The following is a 12753-nucleotide window of genomic DNA, read 5'->3' on the forward strand; positions in this document are numbered from 1 at the left end:
TGACAGCCGTTGGAACGTGTTTCACGTGGCATAGTCACCTGTCATGGGCGTTTTGAGACACTTGTGCTTTAAGATCTTGCAGCCGGATGAGCATGGGTCAATACTCATTAAAAGCTTAATGTAATCCAAAAGTAATCCAAAAGTAACACATTACTTTTTTAAAGTAATTGAAAACGTTACACCGCAATTACATTCCAAACAAGGTAACTTGTAACAGTAACAGATTACATTTTTAAAGAAATGTACCTGCATTTTCCTCACTGAAAAGATAGAAAATGAAAAGAACCTTAGATATATACACTATTTGGCAGACATGGGACCAAGTCACACATGTGCAAGTCTCAAGTAAGTCCCAAGTATTTTTTTCTTGGGCAAGTCAAGTCAAGTCAAGTCACAGGCTGTGTCAAGTCAAGTCAAGTCAAGTCCTGTAATAGGTCAAGTCAAGTCCAAGTCAAGTCACCTTTGGCGTACTGTTGTAATTTTAGCTTCAGAATCTGATCTTAATAAAGTGAAAGGCAATATATAAGAAATCAAGTAATCATCCTTGGCTAATGTGCCTAACCTGTAATAAAATATTTGTATCCTAAATACTCATGTTCAGTAAAATACATCATAGACTCAAACAAACAGTGATATCGTCAGTATTTGGTATTTATTGACAGAAAAAGTGATCTGTAGATCGAAACCCAAACTTTTACTTTTTTTTTACTTTTACAAAGTAACAATAACAGCTAAAACAAATACTAACTTACAGAGGATTAAACTGTCACATTTCTCTTGCTCTTTTCTTTGCAGATTTCTCTCTCACACGCTTTCTGTCACTCACTCAAACAGTATATCCATAAGTCAATCCCTTTTTATGAGGAAACAAATAACAGCTAAAACAAATAGCTTATTATTATTAAACTTTGTTACATTTCTCCTCTCTCTCTCACTCACACACTCACACACACTCACACACTCTCACTCACTCACTCACTCACTCACTCACTCACTCACTCACTCACTCACTCACTCACTCACTCACTCACTCACTCACAATGACACAAATTAACTCACTCACTCAGTCACTGTATATCCATCAGTCATTCCCTTTTTACAAGGTATTGCATTTGCAAAATAGAAGATTAGACAGGGTCTTATCTGCAAGCCGAGCTCGATGGGGTCTCATAATGATTCCACCATGGCTGAAGACTCTTTCCACTGGGGAACTTGAGGCTGGCACTGACAAAGCTTTCATTGCAACAGGAAAAAGGGCAGGGAGGACAGCCCTGTTTGCGTCCCAGAAGGACAGACAAGGCTGCCCACAACAAAGAGAAAAATAGTTATTTAGTTGTGTCTCTGGGTTGGTGGTTGGGTCCTGCTTGCGGCGTTTTTTGTAGCCTGAGAATAGGCCAGTGCTGTCTTCTTGCTGGCTTTCGCTTTCCTCCTCTAGGAATTCAGGACTCTGGGATGTTGTGTGAGGTTGCACCTCACGTAGAATCAGATCTAATTAAAACAAAGAAAAAAAAGGGCAAGCGTAAGATCTCATGAGCATTATTCAAAATTGAACATCCACAGTTTGATACGCTTGCAAAATCATCTCTAAAATGGATTATAATACTCATATAACTGTTTTGAATTACATTTCCATAATTTGATAATGGTGACACGCCTAAGTGTACATCACGTTAAAAAAAAAAAATCCACTGACCTTTTACCATGTCAACAATGTTATTCTTGACATCATCGGTGACAAGCACATCATGCTGAAGCCACATCATGGAGAAAGCCGGGTCCAGGACAGCTGACCTGATGTAGACTGGGTCTGCAAATGGCAGCTCTTCCCCTGATGCAGCTGACAACATCTTCACATTAACGAAGATTCCCCGGAACCGTTTCTTCAAAGAGAATTGCAGGCTATGGATCATGCTTCCCAGGAAGCGCACTTGCGGCTTGAGTCTTTCCAAGTGGTGGTTAAGAGACAATACACAGGGGAGGACAGAGCTAATCGTCACAATCTTCTCTCCCTGAGTAAGATCAGTGGCCTCTGCAAATGGCTGTAGCACATCACAAAGTTCCTTCATCAAGTTCCACTCCCTAATTGAGAAGACCAGCTCACTGTGTCCCGTGTTCTGAACAACACTGCACAAGTCCTGGTGACTGAATGAGAGCACTGCCTTGACTTGTCGGAAAGTTGAATTCCACCGTGTGTTTACAGCAGCGGGTATCCCTCGCTGATCAAACTTCTCCTCAAACGCATCTTTAAAGGTGCTGGATGTATGCAAGAGAGAGCTAAGCTTGGAGCATTTTGCAAAGGAACTGTTCATGATCCGTGCATCCTTGAGACCATCACCAACAGCTAACTGCAGAGTATGCGCAAAGCATTGCTGACGTTTAGGGCTTCCTCTGTTGATTGTGCGGTCCACAGTCTCCCAGTCACCTCTGGAGAGTTCTTCCCACAATTCTTCATCATCCAGATTGTCATCATCGGTTACTTCGTCATCTTGATCCTTCGGAAAACAGACTGAAAATGCTCGCTTCATATTCGCAGCATTATCACAGATTATGAAGTCGAGTTTTTTCCGAATGCCATAATCCTCACACAGGGAATCAAAGGCTTCAGCAATGCGCTCTCCTGTGTGAGATCCCTTGAATCTGCTGCATGCCAGCAGGTATGACTTCAGCATGACTCCTTCTGAGGTTGTTAAGACATGGCCAGTGACTCCCAAAAAGCCGCGCATCCTCCTATCTGACCAAATGTCTATGGTAACCGACACATGGTCTACACCAGCAAGAATCACTTTGATCTTTTCTTGCATGTCTGCAACAAGTGATTCTATTGTTGAAGTTATTGTTCTGCGGCAGATAGGCTGGTATTTGGAGTCGACCACAGACATGAAGTGCCTGAAATGTTTATTTTCCGTCATTGAAAGGGGCATGCTACATCCAATCACAAGATCTGTAACAATAGCATTGGTTATGGACTTCTGTTTGGGATGATTTGCTGAATATGCTTCCAGAGGACGAGACTGGATGAACTGTGATATTGCAGGCTGTGTAGTATCAGTGCAGGCGTTTCTTGTCCTTTCATACTCTGCATATCTGTGAAGCAGATGCAAAAACAAGAATGAGATGTCCTGTATGGTTGGGCAGACATGAAATCATGACATATGGTTAAAAAAACAGTTGTTTGAAACTTTCTGTATTTTTTTTTATCTATCTTCTGGATGATATTACTTAATATCAAATCAACTGTAACTGAAGCTTTTACCACATTTTTTTACTTTTTTATGCTCATAAAGCTGGTATATCTTAACCATGTGATAGTTAATAAATAAAACAATTTATTTAACATTTCCAACCATGAAATCAAAATTTTTAAAGAAAATAATGAGCTAATATTTATTTTTATACTAAAAAGTTACTAAAAAAAAACTACAAAAAAAACTTCCATAATTGTCGACTTAGTGGTCTTAATTATAAGATTGGATTAACATTATTGTCACTATTTGATTTGGAGACTACTGGCATAACTTTTGATCTAGCCTGCACGATTGAGGCGGTTTTAGCGTGATGACGTTGTAGTCTGATTGGTTGTAGCATAGTCCAGTAGTACACAGAGGCATTTGATCAACGCAGCCTCTCGGATGGTTGGCCAGACTAAACTCGTGTGATGAGTTTATCACACGTTTATCACAGTTTATTAATAGTCGCGATAGCCAGGCTTTATTGTTGCACTTTTATTGCACTTTATTGTTGTCAATGTCTACGCATAGGACAGTGTGGAACGTAATTTCGATTCCGTTTTATGTCAAGTACATTTGAAGGAACTGGCAAATAAAACTGACTTTGACTTGACTATGTACGATCAGCATGCCTGTGAAAAAGAGCGGATCCCCCTGCAGCTGCCGCCAACCCCACACTCTCCCCAATCGTGGAAGGTGCCCTTTTGCCAACACTTCCAAATTATATGCAGATTGAGACTATAACATTAAGGCAAAGACACATTTTTCAGGGATGTGATTTTTCCGCTAATTCGCGGAATTCCGCTTTCGCTCCAAAAATAAAATTTTAAAATTTCCGATTCTTTTAAATGGTAAAAAAAACGATTTCGTCTCGACAGCGTTCCATTTTAGTGTTTCCGTAACTGAAATGAAACGTACTTGCGATTGGTTGAAGTCTCCGTGTTGACCAATAAACGCGCTCCTTATAAAGGCGTAGGAGTATGCCATTGTTCATTTCTCACACGTTTTTGCCGAGTGTTTAAAGAAAGATGTCCGAGATCGAACGCAAAGATGCTCCGCGAGTTAAAGAAATTGCTAAGATCGTAAAAAAACAAGTTTCGATCGGACTGGTTAGAGAAGGAATTATCTACAAATGTTGGTGACCCCGACGTGATCCAATGTAGCGAGCAGAGACGGGAGTCGTAAGCGGAGTGTCAAACAAAGGTGCCAACGAAAGCTGCTTTAATGACATTTAAACTGGCGATAACAAAACAAACACGAGAGTGGCTAGAACCGGCCGAATTAAGAGTCCCCCTAGGAACTCGCTAACTAAACAATGGTTCCGTGGGTGAATTATGTACAACCCACTACAGTACTTTCATTTATAGATAACATCTTCTTCTATAACAAAGACATTTATGGTATGTTCTAATATGAGTTACTTTTCATTTGGTCATGATACAATTATTTGTTCATGAAATTTGAACTCTTCAACATGATTTATGTGTTAACTTAGTAATCACATGAGTTAGATATGATGATATTCTCAGTGATAGTTTTTAATAGCAAAGGCAGTCCAATGTTTTTTAATGTGACTGATTTTGAGTTGACTTAAACTGTAATTTTGTATGGGATAGTTCAAAATACATTGAAAATGTATGCTGTTGTTTTGTCTATTTCTTTGTCATCTGAGTGCATTGAAAGTACTTAAAAACACGGAAAACCCATGACCTCCGGGGGGCTTCGCCCCACTTCTCCCCCCACCAGGGCACTGCCCTGGACCTAGCTGGGTGCCCGCGGCCCCCAGACCCCCGCCTAATTTTCAGATAATTTCACTTTGGTCAAATCACATCCCTGATTTTTGATCATGTACAGTGCACGTGTCCTTCTCAACTTCACCGCTTAGCCTACCCTATTTTCTCAATTAGACAGCCCGTTTATCCGTAGCTCCTAGCTCAATATGCCTGGCTTGTCTTTTGCGTTACCCGTTGTAGGATAGACGAGGCACTATGAGCACAAATGCATTCGTTTTACTCAAACATACTGCAATGTTTATAAAAGTAAATGAATGAAGCATCATTGACGCAGGTTACGATAACCTCTCGTCTCTGCATAAGAATGTCACAATGATAAACTGAAACCCCCCTGTGCAGCGGCTAAATCGCCCTGCCGCTCACTCTTAGCTAACAACCAAAGAGTAAGCAACTGGACTTTTTAGAGATTGAGCTGTAGATGTTCCTCATGGAAGTTCCTCAAGCTCAAATTAGAAGTCCAGTTGCCTACAACTAAACTGTATGGATAAAATGACCTGGGTGAATGACAATATTCACAGACATTAGCCAACATCCAACTCACCAGATATTAACACATTGACAAACAGATATTAACACTGACAAACACTTACTGGGCAGAATGGCTCTTCAAATGTCGGATGAAATTTGAGGTGGTGGTCTGGCTGTCCGAAATTTTCCCGTTGCAAAATTTGCACTGCGCTGTTCGCCGTTTACCTTCTTCACAGAAGTTTTTGAAGCCAAAAGTTACTACCCTCGGAGCAGACATGCTGACTTCAGGTGGTTGCCGTGGAGGTGTGTGGCGCATGGGCAGAGTGGGCGTGACATGAGAGCGTTTCTCAGCCCGCATCCCGTACTGTAATTGTCAACATTATTTAAATAATGAAATATATATATATATATGAACACGCAAGTCATTCAAGTCATCGTGGCTCAAGTCAAGTCAAGTCCCGAGTCTTAGATTGCCAAGTCCAAGTCAAGTCACAAGTCATAAAAACAGCGACTCGAGTCGACTCGAGTCCAAGTCACTAAGTCTCAAGTCCCCATGTCTGCTATTTGGTTGCCGGTTTTTGCAAGCACAAAAATTCCTGCATGTGCCAGTTCAATCACTTAATCATGATGTCATAAAATAATGATCTTTTGGGGGGGTGATTAGGTAATCCATTGCTGTAGTGATATCTATCCCATGACATCAATACACTTGACAGGTTTCGGTTTATCCAGACATCGTCAGTGCTATCCGATGGGTCAAGTCAAAATTGGACAGGTGAGACACTATGTCACCCTGACATGTGGACGATGGAAACAGAATGAGCTATCTGGAGAGGAAAAAAACGAATTCAGGTGCACCTATTTGAGAAAAGAAATAGTAGTAGTTGTATTTTGGAGGGCGAGATTTGGCCGTGATATTACCAAAGTTTACATTGTTATTTACCAACTGGAGTGTGTTTTGTTTGTGCTCTTCGAAAGGTCAACCGGAACACAAATAAGTCATAAAAACAAAACAATAGACTCATATTTTGTGTGCAGTGGGTAGGTTAGTCCTTGAGGAAAGGTGTCCGTATGCCACGGTTGATTTTAATGTTGATTAAAAGGATGTTGACTTAGTGTTAGGTGTTAGCATTTTATATAGGTATATGATTGGCATTGTCAAGTCAAGTCAAGTCAAGTCAAATTTATTTGTACAGCCCTTAATCACAAAATGTCGCAAAGGACTGCACAGGATTAAAATTACACCATCGCCTGAGCTTAAACCAACATGCAGGCAAGGAAAAACTCAAAGACTCAGCGTGAGGAAAAAAGAAACCTTGAGAAGGAGCCTTACAAGTGGTAATCCCCCTTCCAAGATGACCAGGGTGGAATAGATTTAGCATTGAGTCACAGTACACAAACAGTAAAAATCAATAAAAAAGAACATTAGGTAACATGTTGAAATTTGTCCAGGAATTGCATGACAGCAATGACGCCCCAAGCCTGTAAACTAGTCCAGAAAGTCCATAACGGCAACGACAAAGCTTCCCATCTCTGCCGGCTGGTCGATGCAGGCGTTGACATGCTTCAGGTCCAGATGCTTGTCCGCTGACTCATCTCAAGTCGTCCTTCTCCTTCATATCACCACCAGCAAGACAGTTGGAAAAATACAGGACAATACAAAATATGAGGTGGGCATCATTCATAAGCTTTGGAATAGAAGTGTGTCTAAGGGCCCGGTCACACAGCCGTTTGCGTCTGTATCGAGGCTGAATCACGGCCAGAAATTTCTGCCTGTGAAGCAGACGCTGTTGGGCGCTTTGAGATCGCCATACAGACGAGGTACAGCAGTGCTTTACACGCGGTCGGAAATTCACACGCGGTTGGCCGCGCGAAAAAGTTTTGCGCTGCGAGCGGCACACGTGGTACACACGAGGTAATGACGCGGTACAGACACGGAACGACGTGCTACGGCCGCGGCCAGGGCGTCGTTACACGCCGGTAGGACGCGAAATTTCAGCGGGTAATCGTGGGTGGAGCACGGTCAGCACGTTTGTTCTGCGCGTGTATCGCGGCGTTATCACGTGAATTAGCGTGTGTAACGCATGTGACGGTCAAACGCCTTTCTCCGCGTATATACAGCGCGATTTGCCGAGCACACGTCAGTTGTGCTCGAGACGTCAAGGGGTGAACATGGATCCCCATCACCGTAGTGACCTCGTCTTAATCCATTTTTATTTCTTGACATTTCTTTTCATTTCATAACAAGATAATAAAATAAAAATGAAAAACTATTACAATAATAACATATTGGCTTCTTTGGTGCCATAGCTTGAAATCTTGATCTTCACGGGACTGTGTCTTGAGCGGTTATGATTTCTACAGCCCGGTGTTGTGCCGAGAAATGCATCCCTGCCGAGATTTGCATCCCCTCGCTACTATAACCACTTTTACATCATTTTATCTCACTTTTATATCATTTTTCGAGAATGTGATGGCGAAGATATAACCAAAACCACTTCGACTTGCATTTGTTGGGAATGTATACAATTTAAACCATTCTGTCTTTGTATTTGTTGTGAATGTAATCGAACGTAATGCACACCGTATATAAATCACTTTTGAGAACTGTTATGCACTCTACCATAAAGCTTATTATGCTGAAATAAGCTTTATGGTAGAGTGCATAACAGTTTCAATACGAGCGATTTGAATAGAAAAGGGCAAAATAAACATGTGACCTGCTCAAAAGTGATTTATATACGGTGTGCATTACCGTTCGATTACATTCACAAAAAATACAAAGACTGAACGGTTTAAGTTGTATTACATTCCCAACAAATGCAAGACAAAGTGGTTTTGGTTTTATGTCCGCTATTACATTCCTGAAAAATGATATAAAAGTGAGATAAAACCAGGTCAAAGTGGTTATAGTAGCCAGGGGATGCAAATCTCGGCAGGGATTCATTTCTCGGCACAACTCCGGCTCGGCAGCTTTTATACCTGTGGTCCACACACGGAAATGACGCGGAAATTACGCGATGAGGAAGCGGAACAGTCGCCGGCGTCTGTTTTGCGGGCATACCACCGATGAACAGCGGGTTGGCCAATTTTGCGCATTTTCCATCGCGGGCAACCACGGGCAAAAAAAAAAATCGCAAAATTTTACCCGCGATACAGACACAAACGGCTGTGTGACCGGGCCCTTAAGTCTAGATTTAAAAACTTCCACTGAGGTTGCAGATCTCATCTCCGGAGGCAGAGCATTCCACAGCACCGGGGCCCGGATGGAGAACGTTCTCGAGCCTGTAGACTTCTTGGCTCTCAGAGTCACAAGTAGACCGGCATTTTCAGAGCGGAGGCTCCGTGCAGGAACATATGGGGGAAATCAATAGCATTTAAAATACTAATATTTTAGTTTTCAGAATTGCGCAATCATTTTTCTTTCCTTTTTAGTATAATTAATTGTGATGGAAAGATTTTCTGTGAGCCGCAAAAAAACAAACCAAAAAAACACATGATCACGTACAGAAACCTCACAGTGGGTCTGGAATTACAGTAAACTGGGATCTTTGAAATGCTAAAAACTATGAGCTGAAATAAAAAGTTAAGTGACATCCATCTTTTTATCTCAGCGAGGCAGGCCCCCAGATTTCCACAGTTAAGTGAGGCAGATTCCTCCATCAGAAGATATAGTTGAGTGTCATGTGTGTAGAAACGGAAACTGATATTATACTTGCGAATGGTATCACCTAACAGAAGCATGTAAATGCTAAAAAGAAGGGGTGCAAGTACTGAACCTTGCAGAAAACTACAGGGCTCAGATGTCATTTCACCATATTTGACACGCATTGTCCTATCTGAGAGGATCTGAACCATAAGAGGAAGGTTCCTGAGGGACAGATCAATTTTTCCAACTTGTCTAGTAAGATATTATGCTCCGCAGTGTCAACGGCAGCACTAAAGTCCAGTAGCAGCAACGTTGATGAATCGCCGGAGTCCATTGCCAGTAGAAGATCATTGGTTAACTTAACCAGGGATGTCTCAGAAGAGTGATTAGCCCTGAACCCTGATTGCATAGATTCCAATATATTATTCTCAGATATAAAATCCTTCAGCTGCTGTGCCTCAACTTTTCCAAGTACTTTAGAAAGAAGCGGTTTGTTTGACACAGGTCTGTAATTACATAAGGTTCCTGGGTCAAGGTTGGGTCGTTTAAGTGTACGTTAAAAGCCGCTGGAACCACACATGAGGAAAGTGATATGTTGATAATATCTAAGATATGTGTAAGAAATGTGGTATTGATTATCCCTCATTGTAACAAAAACAAGAATAAAAAGAAGACACTGCCATATTTAGCTGGATTTCAACTGTTTATTTAGAAAAAAATGTTTTATCCACCAGCCATTCCATTAGACATATTTCATATATCCATCCATTCATTATCTGCACCGCTTATCCTCAGTAGGGGTGCTGGAGCCCATCCCAGCTGTCTCCGGGTAGTGGGCAGGGGACTCCCTGAACTGGTTGCCAGCCAGTCGCAGGGAGCACAGAAACAGACAACTAACGCGTTCATTTACACCTAGGGACAATTTGGACCGACCAATTAACCTGACATGCATGTTTTTGGAATGTAGGAGGAAACTGGAGTGCCCAGAGGAAACCCACACAAGCACGGGGAGAACATGCAAACTCCACACAGGAAGGTTTGATATCATGACCTCAGAACTGTGCCGCACATAAGCCAACCACTGCGCTGCCGTGCTGTCCTATTACAAAACAGAATTAGTTAATTTACACAGCAAAGCTTCCACACAAAGTTTCTCCATCTATAACATGGCAACTGCGCCAGCCAAAGAAAATTGCCATTTCCAAGCTACACCGAACCATTATCTTGTCAAAGCCTCAAGTGAAAATAACAATACAGTTATTTTAATTAAACCTAATGGAGGCTAATATTTTCCTTTATATTTTGTTTGAGAACAAATAACGCTCAACTACAAGCAATAGCTAAGCTCTGACCCTGGTTGTCATAGTAACCTGAGATCTAACTCTTGTTTGTGAAGAAAAAGGTAGGGCGATGGTTTGAGAGGCAATCTTTTCCTACGGCTACAAATATGAAATGACAAAAATAAATAAAGTTAATCAAATGTATCTGTTTTATACCCCGATCCTGCTTGTCAAGTGATTCTCTGTGACTCAACTATTTAGTTTAGTTTTGATATATCATGTTCTACTTTCTACTTTCTTTTAAAACTAAACACCATTCAGGGGCTACTTTTTATCCCCACAATTCCCTTATGGCCTATATTATTTTTGGCTGCCTCATTTTTATCACTTTAAAAACAAATTACTTTTTGCAAGTAATCAAAACCTTTCAGGTGAGCCAAGTACGAGTAATATCAACGTGCAATATTCTAATCAAACACCCGATTACATTCCATGTTAATAGCTTTTTAAAGCTTTTTAGTTTCATACTGCTCCAGTATGTTATAACCTGGGTATTTTTATTGAAACCAAGGTCATCGATTCTTATTCAACAGTGCTTACCCTCATGAGGTTCATGGGTGAGCTGGAGCCTTTAGTACAAGCCGAGATTAGTGGAGAGGTGGGCGTCGCGCTGGACTGGTCCCTAATTAATTGTAGACAAGTGATAAAAACAAACGATCCACATTCACACACATGGTCAATTAGCTGTGGTTAAAAAAAATGTCCAGAATTATAATTCAAACTAAGATTTTATCAACAGCGAGGTGATTGTGTTAGGCCTATTTAGTGAAGCCCTAACCTGTCACATGATATGGCTTTATTGTTGTATTGTTTTACAAGCCTTCAAATTCAAAAATAACATTTTTCAACCATGAAACAGGTAGAATGAGGGTTGAAAAAAAAGACTTCATGTTTGGTGAAATACTTTCTGGTCACAGCCTGATTACTTGGAAGTTTGCCTGATGATTTTGTTTTGAATACTTTCTACGAGTACTCCACATTCCAAAAACATGAATTTATTGTAAACTATGAGCAGTATTGGGCATGTTGACGAAACAGTAATTAGTTACGGTTACAAGGTACTTCATTTAAAAAGTCATTCAGTTACTTTTCCAATATTACTGACACCATTAAGCAGCACGTCATTCTGACAGTAACTATCTAGTTATAAATTACCATGTATGTACTCACATATAAGTCAGACCCCTAAAACTACTTTAAATATCCACAAAATTAAAAAAGAACACATACACTAACCTGTTGGAGCAGTTAATCTTTCATATTATTGGCTTGTGCAATCTGGATAGAGTGAATCAAGGAAGCAAAGTTTTGGGTGCTCTGAGGAGAGTGATGAACAACAAGAGTATGAGTATGGATGTTAAGAGGGGACTGTATGAGAGTGTGATTGTGCCGACTGTGTTGTATGGTGCAGAGACTTGGAGCCTGAAAGCAGATTTAAGAAGGAAGTTGAATGTTTTTGAGATGAAGTGTTTGAGGACTATGTTTGGAGTGACAAGATTGGATAGACTGAGAAATGAAATTGTGAGAGACAGAACTGGAGTAGTCGTGGAACTGAGCAAGCGTGTTGATAAGAGAGTACTCGGTTGGTTTGGACACATGGAGAGGATGGATGAGGAGCGAATGTTGAAGAGGATCTACAGAGCAGAAGTCAATGGAAGGAGACCAAGAGGAAGGCCGCGAATGACGTGGATGGATGGTGTTATGAGTGCACTGCAGGAAAGAGGTCTAAATATAACGGAAGCTAGAGCTCTTGTTGGTGATAGAAAGGAGTGGAGAGGTGTTGTGAAAGGATAGTGGGATTGTGGACGCGTTATTAAGGATGGGCTGGGCACCCGTATGATGCGGCAGGGGTAAACCAGTGGAAGCTGTCGGGCCCTGCTGTTGAACAAAAGAGTGTGTTGTGTCACCCTGATACGAGTGACATGGCCGCTTTCTGGTGTCCCGTTTCATCTGGAGGGACGAAGGCATTTCCAACTTGGGTGCCGAGGTGCCTAACTTGTTTGGGTGTTTGGGCAATTGGGTTGGCCATGGTCCAAAAAAAAATTTGTGTGGTTTTTTTTTTTTGTTTTGTTTTTTTGTGATTTATTTCCCTTTTATTTTATTTGTTATTGTATGTGTGTGTCTTGCTGTCGGTCACCCCTCTTGAGGGATATGACCAAGGTAGATAGATAGATAGATAGATAGATAGATAGATAGATAGATAGATAGATAGATAGATAGATAGATAGATAGATAGATAGATAGATAGATAGATAGATAGATAGATAGATAGATAG

The 12753-nt window shown here is 41.0% G+C and overlaps 1 protein-coding gene across 1 annotated transcript; it reads right to left on the reverse strand.

Moving 5' to 3' along the window:
* Window positions 1–635: 635 nt before the first annotated feature.
* LOC148365094 (zinc finger BED domain-containing protein 4-like) lies at window positions 636–2723 on the reverse strand. Its single transcript, XM_088335018.1, has 2 exons — window positions 1694–2723; window positions 636–1488 (listed from the first exon to the last, which is right to left on the reverse strand). The coding sequence occupies exons 1-2, from the start codon at window positions 2721–2723 to the stop codon at window positions 1097–1099; spliced, it is 1422 nt and encodes a 473-aa protein (XP_088191144.1). The 3' UTR covers window positions 636–1096.
* Window positions 2724–12753: the final 10030 nt, after the last annotated feature.

The sequence above is a fragment of the Urocampus carinirostris genome, chromosome 5, assembly GCF_059441175.1.
Source record: "Urocampus carinirostris isolate Australia breed hairy pipefish chromosome 5, RoL_Ucar_1.0, whole genome shotgun sequence".
In the NCBI taxonomy this organism is placed as follows: Eukaryota; Metazoa; Chordata; class Actinopteri; order Syngnathiformes; family Syngnathidae; genus Urocampus; species Urocampus carinirostris.

Bases quoted from the DNA above. Each gene is read 5' to 3' on its own strand.
- LOC148365094 (XM_088335018.1), bottom strand. From the start codon at position 2,723: ATGCGCGGCTTTTTGGGAGTCACTGGCCATGTCTTAACAACCTCAGAA. The intron at 1,489-1,693 runs GTCAGTGGATTT...TGTTTTAATTAG, and splicing joins CATTGTTGACATGGTAAAAG to ATCTGATTCTACGTGAGGTG.